The sequence below is a fragment of the Gymnoscopelus braueri genome, assembly GCF_963280865.1.
Source record: "Gymnoscopelus braueri genome assembly, chromosome: 4".
Classification (NCBI taxonomy): Eukaryota; Metazoa; Chordata; class Actinopteri; order Myctophiformes; family Myctophidae; genus Gymnoscopelus; species Gymnoscopelus braueri.
Window position 1 is genome coordinate 31,080,131 of NC_137605.1, and position 19,416 is coordinate 31,099,546.

Here is a 19,416-nt window from a genome sequence, read left to right on the forward strand (position 1 = left end):
AAAGTGTAAAATAATGCTTTTTAGCTCAAATCAAAAAATGACACAGTTCCAGGTCTTAACACATTGATTGCCTAGAACGAAAAAAAAAAAATTAATTTTTTTTTTTTAAATTTTTTTTATTTGACCCAAAGACCAAGGAGATATGATTAGTCGAAGATCTAGACTCCTATCCACTTCCTTGTTAACTTAAAACTTTAACATTTTGTATCTCAGCTCCTGAGTACTTTCTTTTTTTCAATGAAAAATCTCTGGCAATAAACTGCAAAAAATCTGAAATAACTCAGGCAATCAATGTGTTAATGGGTTAAAGTAGCTCGTGAATTCTGGGATGTGCCAGACAGATTGTCACCTGCTTTGTGAGAAAAAAAAGAAGAGAAAGAAACAAAACATCATGCAATGCTAAGTGAAATCCTAAAAACCACAGCAACAGCCACAATTAGCCAACAATGACACCACCCTAAATGAGTGACCAATTCTAAATTAAGAAGAGACCATGCCTTGCAGCCCCTACAGTACCTCTTGGCTAACGTGATGTTGTAGTAGCTGAAGAGCGAAGGCCAGTGTCTGAAGGACAGTCTCCTCCAGCCCTCCTCATCCTCTGGCCCCCAGCTGATGTGGGGCACAGAAGGCGGGACCTGGGGATGGGGGTCTGCCCTGGCGGCGCCGTGGTAACCCTGGGACTGGTTCTCGGGTAAGGGGGTGGGCTCGGGAGCAGGGAGGACGCTGAGGGTGCTCGCCGGATCTCCTCTGGGGAAGACGGCTGCCACCCCCAGGTGAGGCGGCAGCCCACCGCCCGCTGAGTCTCCCAGGGGGCTTTGCTCTGACACCTGAGCGGCCAAGTAGGTACGAATGCCAGCCGGGTCGGTGTACACCAGAATGCCGATCCAAATCACTGTACCGACCTAGGAGCAAAATAATAAGATTGTTGAGTTTTCAGACACACAAATACTGCTGAGGTCTGAAACCTCTTTTGCAACATTCTGAGGCATCACTGCCATTTATTCATTGTCCCCAAGGGGAAATTCCTTTCCATAGCACTGTACAAAACTGTTACAACAGCACACAATAACAGCAATACAACAATTAGAAAGGCGCAATTTTTGGAAATTGCAAGTGTGGTTGCGCGAGTCGTGGGTTGCGGCCGCCGGGACACAAGGAATACGCTGGGAGGAAGGCTGTGCTACGCACGATTTAAATTCGGTGCTGATCAGATCCTGTGTTCGTGATATTAGGCCCTATTGTCTAGGCTCTTTTCGTTCAGTTTCGTTCCCATCAAGTGGATCTAAATAATCTCTGCTTCTTAAAAAAGATCTATTGGTAGTAAGTAAGAAACAAAGGTTTCGCCATCTGTTTTGGCGCATTTTGTTTTTAATCAGTGTTTAAAAGTCGGTACTATTTTCTTAGCAGCGTAGTAATACTTTCAAAGGGGTGGTGCGGTTTTTGGCACGTGATTCCCGTTACAGCCAATGGGGTCGCCTCGTTACTCTCACCATTTCCTGCAACAACAGCCATGGCAACGCTAACGTCCGATGAAAAGAACTCAAAACGAAGAAAATATCCTTCAAAAGCACGTCAAAAGGACTCGAACCGATGCTATATGAATCTTATGTCTGTCCAGAAAGAAGAGGTTCAGGAATTTACACGGACAAGATGGGATATAACTACAACTAGCCATGGATACACGACGGTCGTCTGTCCCGACCGAACTTCAACCAGGTGTTTTCACTTTTCCATTTACGGCCCGTACATCTACATAAACGTTCAGATTTCAAATATAAAGTGCTTACCGCATGGCCACTAATGTCACAATTCTGTAGGGTCCCGCAGAAGTACCCGTATATTCCGTATTGTTCAATAAAGAGTATTCTTAACCGATCGGTGGCCATTTTCTCATTGATTTATAATGTATCAGAGTGCAATACACCTCCCATCCGATAGGGTCGCGTGGTTGAAAGGATATGGTGAAAATGGCCACCGATCGGATTAACATGCTTTTTATTGAACAATACGGAAGATATAGGTACTTCTCTGGGCCCGTACATAATTGTAACATCCATGGCCATAGGTAAGCATTTTAAATCTGAAATATGAACGTTTATGTAGATGTACGGGCCGTTAATGGAGAAAGTGCAAACACATGGTTGAATGTTTCAGGGCTACTACAGAATGTGTGTCAACGTTACTTATAAACGTCAACATTGTGTGGATATGGGTTCTTACAAGCCTCCTGAGGACGCTGGGTTTCACGCAACTATGGGTGCTATTACTGTATTTTAAACATTCCCGTGTCATTTCATCCATGTTCCATCTCTGTGATAACTCAGACATCTTTACATCGTTAACAGCTAATACACCAGATGTTGTGATTGATAAAGAGTCCAGGGAAGTGTCTGTATTAGATAGCCTGCACCTTTGACTTTAGCCTAGAGGAAGCCTTTATGACCAAGATCATTAAATACCAACCACTCCTACATACCATCTCAGAGCTGGGCTATTAGGTGCAGACTATTTGTTTTTATATTTGGCAGCCTATAGGACATACCCACATACTGGCTGTTAGAGGGTTTCAACAACTTGGGATGCCCAAAAAGAAGGCAAAAAGGTTGGCAAAGTATTGTGCTGTCTCTGTTGTAATTGGCGGAGACGGTGTTACTTATACCCATAGAGTACTGAGTGACATGCCTATTGTATCATGAAAACATATTCCAGGATTATGTGAATGTAACCTTACTGCACCTATAATATTTGTGTCCCTGTATGTTTCTCCTTTATGTGGACATAAATAAATGGTTAAAATGTGTGTGTGTGTGTGTGTGTGTGTGTGTGTGTGTGTGTGTGTGTGTGTGTGTGTGTGTGTGTGTGTGTGTGTGTGTGTGTGTGTGTGTGTGTGTGTGTGTGTGTGTGTGTGTGTGTGTGTGTGTGTGGAAATGAACCACCCTTCGCTGACCGCTACAAGATCTTCTGTGAGAGAGTCATCCGCCATGGCTTATAGTTGACCAAGAGGTGCTGAAAATAAACCAGCTACAAAGGATGTTCGTAAACACAGTGAAGAAGCATGAGGACCTTGATGCTTCAAACTACAGGTAACTCAAATACCATGTGTGTCTTTGACAGTTCTGGGAAACAAAACAAAAACCTTTATGCTGAAAAGTATATTATAGATGTATTCCCTCACAAAAGAGTATATTTAAACTAAATTGGCTATCATTGTGAATACATCTTTACTTACACACTTGTGCTCATCTTTCCCTAACATTTTATGTTGCAGGCAGGATAAATTGAAGCGGAGATTGACCCCTGATTTCCCCCAGCTGGTTTTTCACTGCCCTACCAAGTGCAACATCTCTGAACATACATACATGTCCTTCCTAGGTATTTTTAGGAAAAAGGTTTGGTGATGCTGCAAGACATACGCATTGAGTCAAGTTGGTGCCCCAAATCCATTAATGGTGTGATCAGTGGTCATCCAGAGGAGATGCAGTCTGCACTTTAATATTTTGTCATATTTGTATACTATTTTGCTGCCGTTGCACTGTCAACCAACATTTCTCTGTTCATACCTGTGAGTGACACAGAAGGCCTGATCTTGTGGGTGGGTGGGAGGGTTGATGTACAAATGACACATGCTGTGACACACTTTGGTATTTTAATAAATATTGTATACCATATGTTGTAATAATTTGGAGCTTTAGTGTATTTATTTTAGTCTAGTCCATTTTTGGCATTATTCCAATCTAGGGGGCTGATTTTCAGCCATTTTGGGCCAAGGAGTGCTGCTTTTTTCCCCTACCTTTCAGTACACAGTAGGTTGTGACATTTTCTATGTATGAAATATAAGCTTTTATCTAAATGTACTATGTGTATGTTTCATTGTGCTGGGCGCCGATCACTTCAGTAGAAGCGTTTTCTTTCTACATTTCATGCTCAAAATTCAAATATGAGTACACTAAGGCACCAACACTTGTTTCAGGTGTTAGGTACATGTATTTATGACATTTGAGAAAGATTTTGTGTTGCCAAAAACACATTTTACAAGCAAAAACAGCAGCACAAGATTTTCGTTTTTTGGTTATTCACTTTTATACACATTTCTGGCTTGTGAAAAAATACTGCAGGATTTTGTGCGGAGAAATTTTAACCCAAAGTCCACAAGGGTATTGTCTATGCAAAAATGCATTGAAAAAGTAGATCCAAGTCGTGGGAACGAAATTCATTTTCTAGGCACTTTTTGGTGGGTCACCACACGGCCTATATATCGCGTCTTGTATTTAAGAAATAGGCTCCTCCCACAAGATTTGCAAGCCAATTACACTGTCATGTCATCTGCCAAGGGCAATTTTTTTTTGCAATGGCAGATTCGTCTGGAACCAGGCTAGAGATCACATTGGGAGTATTGACCCCCCCCCCCCCAAATCATTTTTTGCATCAAACGGTTAGATTTTGCCCATTTGTGGCGCCCCCCTATGGATCAAAGTGGAAATGCTTTTGCCTATTTGTTGAGTACATGACCCTCGACATGTGATTAAAGTTTGGGATTGACTGGACGCTTTGTTCATGATTTTTGGCATTTTGTAGTCAAATAGGCCCCTACGACTAACTTTAGCCTATTACGGACGAACGGTTGGGACTATCAAAATTCTGCATATATATGTTTATCGCATAGGTCCAGAGATCATGTGTACCAATTTTTGTGAGATCAGGACAAATTGTAGGAGGAGCAAAAATTTTAAGAAAATTCTAAATGGCGGTAGATCTATACAGACGCAAATGGGCGTGGCTTATTTGAGGAGTTGCATCATGAGAAATCAAATCAAAACATTTTTTTTCATTCTACGACCTACGGTTCATGAGTTATAGGCGGAAACGTAAAGTGGGCTGTTATAGCGCCACCATGAGGCCAACTGGTATAATATTATTTTCGTATGGAGGCCACTGGACTATGAACCTATGAAAAGTGTGCTTGCCCTTTCGGGCAACATAGAATGACAGACAACAGTACACACTCAGGCCTGTTTTGTGAGACCTATTGTTTAAGGTGGCTAAGGAAGCGGAAATCAGGCTTTTCCCAAAGCGAGCCCTTCTGCACCGCAGTGTTCTGTACCTGTGACCGGAGGGCAGTAGGATAAGCTGGTGATTGAGTTGGTTGTGTGATGTTCTTTTCTATTAACACATTGCATGCCAGTCGCGTAGATCTACGCGAACCTATTTAAAGCCGCAGCGTGCCAGTCGCGTAGATCTACGCGAACCGCCGATTCCCATGTTAAGTGCCCCAGGTGCACTTTCCGAATTTTTTTGATCCATTTCCGTTTCCGGTTTCCGGTCGGAAACGGAATTATTCGGGTTCCGTTTTTTTCGATCGTATCCGCTTCCTGTCTGGGATCCTGTTTAAAACTCGATTTTCTCTGGTTGTTGTTTTTCTCCTCGCTGATCACTGTTTACCGTTGATCGGCTGTAGCTTCAAGATGGCGGCACGGATTTGGAAACTGTTTTCGCTGGACGTTTCTCACGGATCCGCTGTGTGTTTAGAACCAAATGAACGCGCACTTTTAACTTATTTAGCGAGGTCTGTGGCGACATGAAAAAAACTAAAAAACAACAATAAAACGCTGGCACTGGTGAGTACATTATGAGATTAAACTCTGGCATGGAATGTGTTAAGATTGCAATACATACACATGTATTTATTGTTAAGTTCTGTGAGGTTAAAGGTGACTCTCCACCAAACCATCTTTCAGACTGCAACAGACTGGTAGTCTGTTGGCAAAAGTTGGCATTTAGTTCAGCATAAGCAGTCGGCCGATGTGCACATTGTTGTGCTAATGCATTAGAGCTGGCAGGCTGGTCTGCCAGTGTTGCCAGGTCTGCTTATTATAAGCGACTTTGGGCTTGTTTTCCTGTAAAGTCGCTTGTAAATATTCATAGTTGATGGTTGCTTTTGTTTGGGCTCGTTTCTGAAGTGTAGTTGCTTATTTGGGCTTGCTTTCAAGATTCTTCAAATCCGACAACAAGTTCCAACGCCTCCCGCTGCAGAGTCGGGACAAAATCGGTGCGGAGAGCTGCCTTAAGTGTGGGGAGACCAATTATCCTGGCAGCAGTTAGTTATGCAAGCGAGTTTGGCCCAGTTAGTAATGGTTGGCATTAAAGAAGCAGGTGGAACAGTATATATAGTCGGTGGGCTGAATCATTTTCTGGTACAACCGGAGGAGGAGATGGGTCTAACATAGTCAATGAAGTTTGCTACCTTTTTGGGTGTCGTTAATTTGCTTCCCGAAACGGAGTCTATTGTCCACGGTCACTCTGAGGTATTTGAAACTGTCAAATATTTCAACTGTTTGGTTATTTATTGATGATAATGGAGTGTTGAGGTGAGGTGCGACAAATAACCATTTCCTTTGTATTGCTGACGACGGATGTGAAGGCAATAGGGCGGTAGTGGTTGAGTTCTGTGGGCCGGGGATTTTTGGATTATGTTAGCAATATTCCAAAAGGTAGGTTTTGTGGTAGTCTAGTAGAATTCACAGAAGAGTCAGTGAAGGATTGTTGAGAGTTCCAGGGTGCAACTCTTCAACAACCTTGCTGGGATGCCGTCAGGCCCTTGGGCCTCGACTAGCTTACACCGGAAGGATACCGTACATCCTCTCTGTAAAGGGGGCTGGTTTGTCTGGGTGAAATGTCTTTCTTTTTTTGGTGGGACACTGGGACCACCAGCCAAAAAGCCCTTCAAAAAGAGCATTACTCCTCCAAAATATTTTCTCATGTCACATCTGCTTATTTGATTGATTGATTGATCAACGCATCTCTACCACTACTAAGTACTACTAGAACAACTCCTTTTCATCTACAATGGTCCCTTTTCTTACCATGATGATGCGCTGAGCCAGGCGTGTGCGGGCCAGGAAGTAGATGACACGCAGCCTTTTGGGAAGTCGCAGATTCCTGAAGGCCGGGGTTTGTAGGGTGATGGTGTGGGGGGAGGGACGTGGTGGAGGGGGAACCTCCCGCATACGCAGGGGTCCCGGCTTTGGAGGAGGGAGGCCCGCCTCGGCCGGAAGACGGCGGTTCAGGTCAGCCAGCTGAGTGGGACAGACAGACACAGGTATAGATAGACATTGCTATTACACAGATAAGGCTACCATGTCTCAAAGTAACGTCAAGGCGGCTGGTAAACGATCCGAAAATAACAAGAAGATTGCAGTAGAATGGGGCAAGCAGAGGAGTGCAAATCTCCACCAGGAGGCATGCCTCTAATAATTCCCCCCAGTCTACAGCTGGTTCAGTGTGGAAACTAAAATGGGAAAAGCACAGATGAATGTTGTTATGTATAGCTAATATGGCTGGAGAATAAAAATGTGATTTATAGCCCTCATCTTCAGAATATGAATCAGAATGTTGACAACTTTGTCACATCACAGGTTTACAGGTGTAAGAATCTTAAATTGTGGCTGGATTAGTAAAATAATAAGAATAGTTAAACAGCCAATTGACTACTCAGTTTAAGTGACTTTGGATACTAAGAAAATTATGTATTATCAGTTAATCCATTATTAATTTTCGAATCTAATAAAATACAACCTTGTAAGTCTGAGAAAACTCAAGAGTTGAGCTGAACTGGTTAACAAGTAAAGTAGTTATTGGATACGCATGTACATTTACAACCACTAATCTCCACTTCAAAACAATGCCAAGTGTGAGCATAATAATAAAGAACATGTCAAGGAGTCCCGCCCCGGGCCCCCTACATTGCTCTCTCTCTGTGTGTGTGTGTGTGTGTGTGTGTGTGTCTGTGTCTGTGTCTGTGTGTGTGTGTGTGTGTGTCTGTGTGTGTGTCCATGTACACTCAGCTGAGAGGTATGGTTTTACAGAATACAGCAGTGTTTCACTTTGGATCACCAGTATTTTAGTGTTTTTTGTTTCTTACATTATTTTCCTATTATTTCAAAAGACCGCCCAAATTGGGCTTAAGGGACAGGTCGATTTTTAAAGAAGGGTACCCCTGGAGAAAATGTATGTGCCCTGATCTAAAATGCCATGACCCTCCCTTTGACAAAAAAAAAATCAATGACCCTCCCCAAGTGATTAAAAAAGGAAGATTAACCCTCCCTGCCTATAGGAGTGTCACGATATATTGTCCCACGATATAGCCTATCGTGCTATTAAAATGTGACGATAGGTATTGTCAAGATGTCATACTGTAACGTATTTATTTTTTTTCTTCTTTATTTTTTTTGCCGGTGAAAGTTATAGGAGTTCTTACTGTATGGTGCTTGCACAAATGTATTTATTTGTGTGTACAAAGCACTTTGTAATTGTTTTTTTTAAAGTGCTTTATAATTGTTATTTTAAAACTAAAGATGATGGCCAATGTTGATGATACATGAGAAAAGAACATTAATAATGTATCATATCGATATCATATGCCCAACATCATGTATGTATCGTGAAATTAGTGTTATCTTGACACCCCTAACCCTCCCCATCAAATACAACATCATGACATTTAAAACTGATAATATGTACGATGTTTTGCTTTCCACATTGATTAGAACATTACCGTAGTCAGTCTTGCTAAATGCACAGTGTAGTGTCTGTAGTGGTAGCAGAATGGACAGTGTTAAACTTACATGTGGGAAACCCACTTAATCCCATAATTATTAACTACAGTGACTACACTGTTGCCTACATCATGGGTTTTCAACTAGTGGTCCGTGGAGGTATTGCATGTGGTCCCTGACCATGCATTTAGTAATGTAGGAAAGTGAAGATTTGTATTATATTTTATCTTATCGATGGTGGATACTGTTAACTCTTTGACTGCCAGAGTATTTTCATAAAGTACTCCCCCAGTGCCAGCAATTTTCGTGTTTTTTTATTTTTATATTTAGAATTTTTCTCATGAAAATAATTTAAGGACACATAATTTAAAGACCCAGCACAAATCCGCCACTAGAGAGCAGCACATGACAGCTTGATCATGTTGTTGGGTCTCTCTCACCCTTCTTGATAGATTAGACAAGGAAAAACATGAAAACGGATGTGACGTCGTCCCAGATTGTTTTGATCGGCGAAAATTACGATGTGATACACGACGGCGATGACTGATCGTCACCCAGACCATAGATTATAGAAGAGAACCTGTCCGTTTGTCCGTTATACCGTGTGAAAACCCGTTTATTTACCTATTTTGGACGAAAATGACTGGGGAAAAAAATCTAAAACCGGAAACGGAATCCAGGTCATGGAACCGGATGCAGATGTCCGTGAAGTAAGTGGAACTCGAGAATAACATTGAATATTAAGCAGCATAGCGCAATCAGAGATTAAACAATGAACGCGCGTCAAGCGCGTCGAACGCGTCGACGGCCAACTGGACAAAGTAGCACTTGACGCGTTATCGCGTCGTCCGCAGTCAAAGAGTTAATGTGCATGACAACAGAAAGGAAATTCAACTCAAGGATGACAGTTTTACACACGCACACAGCGCAAAGTATTTAATGGAGGTTTTGGTACATCAAGGTAAATACAGGCTTTTATTTGATGTATGATAACGCATCAATGTTGTCAGTTACTTGGAAGTCGGATGTCAAGAACTTCCACAGAAATGGGAGTTAGAATTTCAAGGGAAACTGAACCGGTTTACCTGGTTGAGTCATCGATAGTAGGAAATTTGCCCATATCAATAGCATGTGCTTGCTTGTACTTTTTCTCTGGAATTTGCAATTCGAAAATGGCCCCTGTCTAGGTCTTAACCCACCCCCTCCCTGATTTTTTTTCTCTTGTACATAGTTTTCACTCTTCATACCAGTAACCTGTAAGCTGATTGTATGACGTTCTGTATAGTAGTGTGTATATCTGTCTGTCTCTTATATGTCAGGTGTTACTGGATTTGAATCCTTTGTATCATTTGAAATAGAGAGGGGTCATTGACCACTGTTCTGCTGTACTAAAAAGGTATATAAAAAACAGACTGTTTTATCAATTCAAAATTGCATGACCCTCCCTTGGATTCAAAGTAAAATTAGCTGACCCTCCCTTGTACTAAAATTATAAAGGCATGACCCTCCCCTATTTTCCTCCAGGGACCCCCTTCTGTAAATTTCGACTGGTCCCTAAGTGGTTAATTCATAATGTATTTTTGTACGCATGGGTCCAAGGGAGACACCAAATGTGTCTTCTTGGTCATGAGAGAATAGAGTACAGACTGGTAGTAGAGGACCTGGCTAAGATATGTATGCACTTCATTTAGGAGAGAATATCTCAACTGTTCTTGGCTAATATGACCCCAGGGAACAACTTAGGAACTGTGACTAATTCTCTATCCGGGACGAAATACCCGAAAATGACCACTCCCTTTTTTAAATGACCATAACCGGTGCACTTCTTCTAACATGGCTCTATCTGCTAAACCGTTGGAGCTACATATTTACTGAGGTGCTCAAAATGTTCAGAATACTTATGTTTAGGGAAACATACAATATGAAAACATACAACATACAATATGTTACAACATACAATATGTTACAACATACAATATGTTCAAATTAGAATCAGAAAAGTGTCCAAAGATTGGAGTATATGGTCATCATCATAATACTGTACGGCAAGAGCCGTGGTGGCCACAGCAGAGTAGATGAATCCTGACAGTGGCTTTTCTCAGTCCCTCAAGAACATTCCTCCCACCCAAGCTGCACTGATTCAGCATGTAAACACTGCTGCAGACCAGCTCCTATTGGAATCAGACAACCCCCGTCCAACAAAATATCCCAGATTTCAAATTGGGCTGGTACTGGGACTCCATGACTAGTGTGAACCTTACTGGACCCATCTTGCCAGTAAAGCTGTTGCTGTTGTAACACCAAGACCATAATGTGATATAAACATATTGTAAACAATTCTATACACCTTTGACTAGTACTGTATGATATCATACTAGTCAATGGTGTATAGAATAGTAATACTATATAGTATTACATTTCATGCTGAGCATTGTTGAACATACTGTATTAGCTGTAGCTGTAGGCCTATCATCATAGGAATTAGTTCTACTGTTAAATCATTCTTGTTTCAATAAAATTATTATCGTAAGATACATTGGTTGTTTCATAACATAGTGGCCATATTTGTGATAATCAAATTAGTGTCCTCTAGATAGATTAAATCATAAAACATAAATAAATAAGCAATTCAAATATGTTTCTAATTGTCAAAAAACATGATTTAGACACCAAGTTTGCATTCATAGCTCAAAATGTGGTTCAAACGTTATAGCCAAAAACTTTGACAGGTGGCGGCCATATTGGATTTGGCCACTATGATGACCCTGAAGGTCGCTGGCTCGGGCACCATTGCTAAATCATTAGAGCATGCCCTGGGTTACATCTGGGACAAATGTGGTACTCTTAGATTGATTTGCGCAAAAATATCCCTGTGGCCCTGGACTGTAATACGTTTCTTTTAGCTGTTCTGTCAAATATCAAATTAGAAATTTTACACTTTACTATGTTTCCCTAAACATAAGTATTCTATATAAGTAAATGAAGTACTATCAACCTCATAGACACATGAAAAACAGAAAAAGTGCAAAACCATGGCACCACCTCTTTAAAAAAGGGCGTGGTCATTTTCTGGTATTTCGTCCCGGATAGAGAATTAGTCACAGTTCCTAAGTTGTTCCCTGGGGTCATATTAGCCAAGAACAGTTGAGATATTCTCTCCTAAATTAAGTGCATACATATCTTAGCCAGGTCCTAGACTATGGGGAGTCGTCTTCAGTGTTTGACAAAATTAACAAAACTGAGAAAAATACAATGAAGCCTGATTTATAGTTCATCGTACAATGGTATGGCTCTGTGAAAACAGCAGATCTACAAGCCCACAACATTGTGAGCTTGTAGGTTGGCTATTTTCGGCAAGCAACACCCTTGTACAAATTAAGCATAATTATTGCATTATTGCACAGACAGCAATTTATATGCACTTACAGTCTGTGTGTGCTAAAACGCACGTTTACAGTTGGGTAATTACTATCAGTGTAATGGAATAGTGGCATTAGAATGTGCCAAAGACCACCACATTTGGGCTTCAGACCCCCCCAAGAAAGCTACTTTTTCCCACTGGCTGCCTACTCCATATCCCTCTGGAAATCCCTAAACCGGTTTTAACAATGCACCGAGCTAAATACTGCTTCAGTAGATGAAACCAATGTGCGACAAGCATAAAGAACAAGGAGAGTTAAGAAGTTTTAAGCGAGGAAAGTGCATTTTGTAGAAAGACTTAATCTGGCGAACAATGTGGTGAGTGCATGGATGTGTGTGACCGCCATCTCACCTCGGTTTGCCCTACTTATGAGAGAGTGCGAAGGGCAGAGAATGTGTATGTGGTCTTACCTCCATGCGTCGGATGTCTATAGACAGCACCGTTGTGAAGAAGAACATCTGAAGGAAGAAGTCTGAGACCAACCCCACCACCGCAAACAAACAGAACTCCTACAAAAAATAGAACAAGTACAAATAAATCAGACAAGACCGCTGCACAAAGAGTCCTCTGCAAGGCTTGTGTTTGTGATGGTGTGAACTCATATGACCCAGGTGCATGTTTGTCAGGAAGTGATGAAGCTATATTATACTGCCTACGTAACTATTTTTTAAACTTCTTTTGCACATGCACGTTTTCCATAGACAGTGTAGATAATGCCCTGTTTTACATCAGTGAGCAGGTTTCTCTTTGACCTTATTTATCTTTGCAAAGGGATTATTGCCTTCCTGGAAGTTATGGAACCCACCTTATCTAATGATTAATTATTGAAGAGTGTAAACTAAGAACCGTGCCTGTGATGGGCATGAACTCTCATGTTTGAATCCATTTTCAACCTTGAATCCATTTTCAACCTTGAATTGTCAAGGAAGAATTTGGTGGAGCAAGCTCTGTGCTGCCCTACTTCATACCTATACAGTTGACATAAAATAACAACCTTGGACCTAAGTGTGTATGAAAAATGGGACACTTTTAGATGTAGGTAAATGAGCAGGTTTACCACTGATGGACCTAATTTAAATGCTAGTGATGGCAATTATTTAGCATTAAAATGAAGAGGTAAAATGGTATTGGCATAATTTGGCATGTGCCTCATGTGATACAGTGGAAAATAGCCAGACTACATCACATCTGTAAGGTGACTGTATACCTGGATAGCTGGCACAAGAGTGAAATATCCAATGAGGATGATGCACAGCTCAGTGGCCATGTTCTTCATGATAGACCAGCTCTCATTACTAAGACCTGAGGAAAACAACAAGAGAAGTTAACAATAATGTAATTTTAAAAAATATCTTATTTAAATGTTGTTTTTGTCTTCCTTGGCTTATGCAAGACTGCTCATAATGCAGACACACATTACCCTGAGCAATACGTAGTTTGACCTCCAAGTCAACAGGGGTTGACACCACAGACTTGGTGAGGACCAGGACATTCTCCAGACCGATCACCACCACCAGGTAGGGGAAAATCTCCCTGGAGGAACGAGACAGACATGAGGACCGATATATCAACCATGATGCTTTTCCGTGGCCTATAAACCAAGGCTGGCATTTCCAAATCACAATAATAAGGAAAGGGAAACAATTTCTTCATGCATCCGACGCTGATATGCAACATTTCCAGGTGGATTCACACTGAATAACCACTTCCACTACATTAGCAGCCAAATAGTTGCAAGACCAGGAAAGAGCCAAAGAGATTATCTACCACAGTGTGTGATAGATTAAACACACATAAGCCACAGATAAAGATTTTGGCAAGTGGCCAGTCTTACTTTCATTACCCATGAGGTGGTGAACATTAACATAACTACAAGAAGTAGAGTACAGATGACAATAGATAAGATTAATTACATGTTAAGTCAAGGTCACTGGAGAAAAGGTGAAAGAGTCCTCAGTATATTACGTCCTCCTGTGTTAGATCACATGCTCATTAGCACCGACATAAATTGGTGTTTATCTAGTTTATGTACATCTACATTAAACTGTCTCAACAGTCCTAATGATGGGAGAGATACATGAGTATGCAACATGTGGAGTGAGTGAGTGAGTGAGTGAGTGAGTGAGTGAGTGAGTGAGTGAGTGAGTGAGTGTGTGTGTGTGTGTGTACTGTACCAATAACCAGATAACTGAAGAGTGTCCCAGACACATGCATACACTGACACACTAACAGAATATGGGGCCTATGTGTGGATCTTGGCCAGGGGTTATTTGTTTGACAGTGGGTTGTGTCACGCCATAATGTCGACTATCTAATGAGACTGCCGTGATTGGCCAGCTGCAAAATGTCAATATCTCCATATCAGCAGATGACCCGCCCCCTTACAAAGCAGTCCTGTAACAGTACCTTTTCACCCACCTTATCTAATAATTAACAATGATCTGCACATAATCAATATTGAGTAGTGTGTGTGTGTGTGTGTGTGTGTGTGTGTGTGTGTGTGTGTGTGTGTGTGTGTGTGTGTGTGTGTGTGTGTGTGTGTGTGTGTGTGTGTGTGTGTGTGTGTGTGTGTGTGTGTGTGTGTGTGTGTGTGTGTGTGTGTGCGTGCGTGCCTACCCTCCATTGAGTGTGGGCGTCAGTCCAAACAGTGTACAGAGTCCCACAGACATGAGCAGTGAGCTGAGGACTGTCACCACTGCAGCCAAAGCCAAGCCCCATTTGGACTTCACCATATCTATTTTACCTGAAGAGAGGAATCATAACGTTTGAAGCAAAAGTTATGGAAAGACGTTTCATCCAACTGACCATATTCATGACATCAGGGGCTGTTATACAGTATGTTTAGCAGTCACCTCTCTCATTTTACTAGCACAATAAATCTTAAAAATAGAACAGAGGGTCCAAATGACAGTTGTCAACCGCCATTATGATAAATGATACAGGCTGCAGGCGCTGCATAGTGGCCCGTTGCCAGATGTGTATGAATTAATCAGTTCGGGTGTATTATACATGTATGTACAGTGATAGTTTTATAAGTGTGTCTGTGTTTGTCTTCCAAGAACAAATATTTGTGTTGGCAAGCGCCTGGTCTTAGCCTGGTGCATTACTGTAGCGGTGTGCAGGGTTTCTGTGTGAGGATTATTATCCCTGCACCAGACAGGAACAGCCCTGAAACACATTGGCATGCTCATGCCTGATTTACATTTCTACAAGTCCATCTACAAGCTCGCAATGAGTAGTAGATTGCCTATTTTTGGGCACGACACCGTAGTGCAACTAAGTATAATTCACCGTCCACAGTCTGGGCCTGGGCTGCAGAGCACTTTATAGATTAATTAAAGTGTGCGGTGAAGGAAAGACGGAGGAAGATGATAACACAGGAGAAAGGTGGGAGGGAAGGTAGAAAGGAAGAGAGGAAGAAGTGGGACAGAGACCAGAATACAGAGAGGGAGAGCACAGGAAAACAGTCAGACTCACGTGTGGAGAAGTAGATATATGCAAACAGGATGATGTAGGTGGTGACCAGTGGGATGAGCTCAGCGATACCAATCTCCTCCTTGAAGTGAACATGTACCATGTGGTCCTCCCGCAGGCTGCAGTTGGCTGATGGGTGGAGCTGCTTCAGACGAGTCCGCAAGCTGCCCAGGAACCTACACGCGCACACACAACAGTGTTTATTTCATTCATGAAAATGACTGAATATGAGTCAATGATACTTTTTCCATGACGCCCTAGGTAATTTATTCTGAAAGGCAGATGCCACATAGGCTTTGTACAGCACATGATGACTGCCTTACGGGCTTACTAAGAATAAAGTGATGACAAATTGGTGAGGTTTTTTCAAGGTTTGTTTTGCATCCTATCATAAATTCATGCACACCCTTTTCACAACATTATAGTGGGTAATTCACACTGCAATTTTTACTTGACGAATTACAGACATGGTAAATTTGTTAGCTAGAATTACAGATGATCTCTACTTATAACAAATTAATGTTTACCGCCAGATATTTGTATATTAGTTCCTTTTTTGTGCGCTCCTTACATGAGTAATTCCTACTGGATGGGCTGGATTTATACCAGCTAGAGGTAAAGGTGCAGCAAAAAGCCTCTTATCATTACAGTATCCTACACCCTGTCATTTGAATACCTGTTTAGCCTGAAAATCAATACATAAGCATTCATTCAAACCTGGTTCAACTGAAATGTTCATACTTCATGTTGATTAAACAAAAATTTACACAAAATGTGAATAATCACATGGAGAGAAAGAAACACTTCACACAAGACTAAATCTAGAATATCTGTCAATTTGTACAGCTCTGGGATCCGATAGAAGGGTTATTGCATTGCAGTAATGAATATGGAATGCACACACACACACACACACACACACACACACACACACACACACACACACACACACACACACACACACACACACACACACACACACACACACACACACACACACACACACACACACACACACACACACACACACACACACACACACACACACACTTTATCTGGCAGTAAACCCCTGGAAAGAGCTGAGGTTATTAACATGGCATTTATAAAACACTTGGCTATGGTGAAACTATGCAATGCCACAACTGCTATTTAGCTGTGCAAAGTGCAAAGCTGAAGAACAGACTCAGAGGTAGAAATACTGGGTGGGGAAATGCATTGCAATTTTTGTATAGGAAAGAAGGACCCAATCATATTTAAACTCTTAATGCCACTGGACGTTCAAATGAACGTGAGGATGTGTAAGCACACGTCTATGTGTGTTTTTAGTTCTGGGTGGGAAAAGAACACCCCAGTGTTCACCCACTTATAACAATTGTTTTGGTGGTAGTATTTTAGACACTGGCAACAGCTTGAATACTTGCATTCTCAATGTCAAATATAATATCTCACAGAACCAGTTTTTCCTATTCTTTCTTTTTTAAATCTCACCTAGCGTCATAGCTTCCCAGTACTATGGTGATTGTGTAGGTCACCACCCTCTTCCTGCTGTAGTGACTGACCCCGGTGTGCTTTCCAGGAACGCCAAACAACAAGTCTGAAATACCATACACATGCGCGCACACACACACACCCACACACATCAGTGTCAACAAATAATTTGCAATTCCCAAACAGCAGCGAGCAGTATATGAAAACATACAAAAACAAACTTGTAATGTGTCACATGACCAATTCTGAATAGCAATGAATGGGCCCTATTCACAACAGCTATTTGACAAGAAAACACTCTGGTAATAACATTGTGAGTGTGTTTCATTCATTTTAGGTGTTACTGTGTGCCAGTACGGACAGCTCCTGTATAGTTAACCTTATGCTTGCACACAGAAATCCCTAAAAGAAACAACCATTAACGTTATAACCTTCATCTGCGTTGCCAAAATGGCCACTGTGAAAAGGGTCCATAACAGGGTACTATAACACCTCATCAGAAAAAGAAATAGAAGATAAAATACTTTAATTAATAATTAATTAACTCTTTCACTGCCAATAAAATAAAAAAATTATTGCGAACTTTGTAAGCATTTATTTATATTTTCAAATAAAAAAGAAAGTGCTTAGGAAGCGAGATACAGCCTTTTTCAGTTATAGGTTAAACAAAGAGTGGATGGAGCTGCAAATCTTCAGATAATGATATCTTGGGTTCGGAACACTTTTTTCAAAAAAAAAAGAAAAAAAAAATTACTCAGGATTTCTCGTTCTGGCACTGAGGGTATAACCATAAAACTCGGGATAACTCGGGGCTTGGCACTGAGAGAGTTAAAGCACTAGTCACAGACACAGCAACAAAAAGTAAAACCTTCTCTCAAAATCCTCGGATGTGAATGACAAAATGTTCAATGTCCAAATAGTCTCCAACATTTTACCATCCTTATCAGCAGAGCAGAGCCTTATCTTGTCCCTGTCACCAAATTTAGGATCACCTTAAGTATTAAGGAGGGTACTGGCTCTGAACTTATTTGGTGGCACTGGGTGAAGTTTTCACAAAATCCAATAGTGTCAAAGTATGGAATTTTTTGTTCTGTAGCGATATGAGCTGCATAGTTTGTGCTTGCCTGTGGAAAACCGGCAGCTGGTTTTTCGTTTTAATTTCAGTTAAAAGAAGTGCATTGTCTCATGGTTCTGTATCACTCGCAATCTCACTGCATACCACACCTCCCCTCTATCCACGCGTTTTTCCTTCCAGCTTCCCTACCTCGGAGTGTGGCGGAGGTGTGCAGTCCTTTGGGCTCATGCTTCTGGACGGTTTTGAGAAGGTCGGGATCAGAGTCAAAGAGCTCCCGTTGGTTCTGCCAGTAGTTGCCCGGGGAGACCAGCAGGCAGCCGTGCTCTGGCATGACGGAGTGCATGCGCCGTAGTCCAGGTAACAGGTCCGTCACCTGTAGACATAAGGCCTCGAGGCTGCGCATCCCAGAACTGAAATCAGTGGAGCAGAGTAGATGAAATGAAGAGGATTCCTTCCCATTTTACTTTCGGACAACAACTCAGTCTTTTGTTGAAGAACTGATGCCAGAGGGGACATGTTGAACAGTCCTATAGTCTTTACCTGTCAGAGTGGACATGGTTGCGGATCTCCTCCAGCAGGGTGAAGACACGTCCCAGTGGAGAGCGGAAAACATCCACCGGCACCAGGCTACTCTCCCACGGAGACACCGCTGCCTTCACCAACACCTGCTGGATGTAGGCCACCGGAGGACCCCGGTACTGGACCATACAGAGACAGACAGACAGACAATACAGACAGACGGATAGACACATGAGAAGTAATAGGGCGAAAGACCACTGAGTCCGTGTCTCCGACGCGAACAGCCTTCTACCATGCCGTTGAAGGCACAAGGGGCCTCTCCCCGAAGGGGCGAGGCTTCCCCTATTGGGCGGGCGCGCGGGCGGGGACTTCTTTCCTCTACAATAGAAGAGTTAGGACGTCACATTCTAATACAACCCGAATACCCAATTTGAGCACCGGCCTCTATGGCGCACGTCGCTAATCATTGGATCCACCACCTCTGGTAGTCTGGTTTCGACTCCCGCTTGGGACAATACTTTTTCAAACAACCGCAGACTATTTTTTTCGCCGATAAAGTATAGTTTTGGACCATGACGGAGGCGCGCCGACTCAGCAGACCTTGAGGCCGAGGAGTCGCGCCCGAGCGCCCGCGACGACCGGCCGATGGTCTGCTAGTCGACTAAGCGCCGTCCGAGTTATGTACCGATAGGCACAGAATCGTAAATAATATTGGTGGGGACTGCGTTTGCCCCAACTGCCACTCACTGCACTAACTTAGCCCGCCAGCCCCGCCCCCTTGTGCCTTCAACGGCATGGTAGAAGGCCGTTCGCGTCTCCGACAGAGACCATTTTTTTGGCTCTTCCTCATGGACTTACCTGCGGATTATACCAGTGTCAGTTACCAT

At 42.2% G+C, this 19,416-nt stretch overlaps 2 protein-coding genes across 3 annotated transcripts in view; one reads left to right on the forward strand and one right to left on the reverse strand.

Annotated features, from left to right (window-relative positions):
• The window catches only part of ptpn23a (protein tyrosine phosphatase, non-receptor type 23, a), a 164,720-nt gene that overhangs the window by 36,444 nt on the left and 108,860 nt on the right, over nt 1-19,416 (forward strand). The window lies entirely within an intron of this gene.
• Nucleotides 1-19,416, reverse strand: part of scap (SREBF chaperone) — a 51,049-nt gene that overhangs the window by 16,458 nt on the left and 15,175 nt on the right. For both annotated transcript variants that reach the window (XM_080425436.1, XM_080425437.1), the window contains exons 4-13: nt 18,551-18,708; nt 18,200-18,420; nt 16,936-17,041; nt 15,451-15,623; nt 14,590-14,716; nt 13,394-13,506; nt 13,181-13,275; nt 12,384-12,482; nt 6,861-7,073; nt 517-902 (exon numbers count right to left, since the gene is read on the reverse strand). In XM_080425436.1, the coding sequence (XP_080281562.1) occupies nt 517-902; nt 6,861-7,073; nt 12,384-12,482; nt 13,181-13,275; nt 13,394-13,506; nt 14,590-14,716; nt 15,451-15,623; nt 16,936-17,041; nt 18,200-18,420; nt 18,551-18,708 (1,691 nt within the window). The remainder of the gene's footprint in view (nt 1-516; nt 903-6,860; nt 7,074-12,383; nt 12,483-13,180; nt 13,276-13,393; nt 13,507-14,589; nt 14,717-15,450; nt 15,624-16,935; nt 17,042-18,199; nt 18,421-18,550; nt 18,709-19,416) is intronic.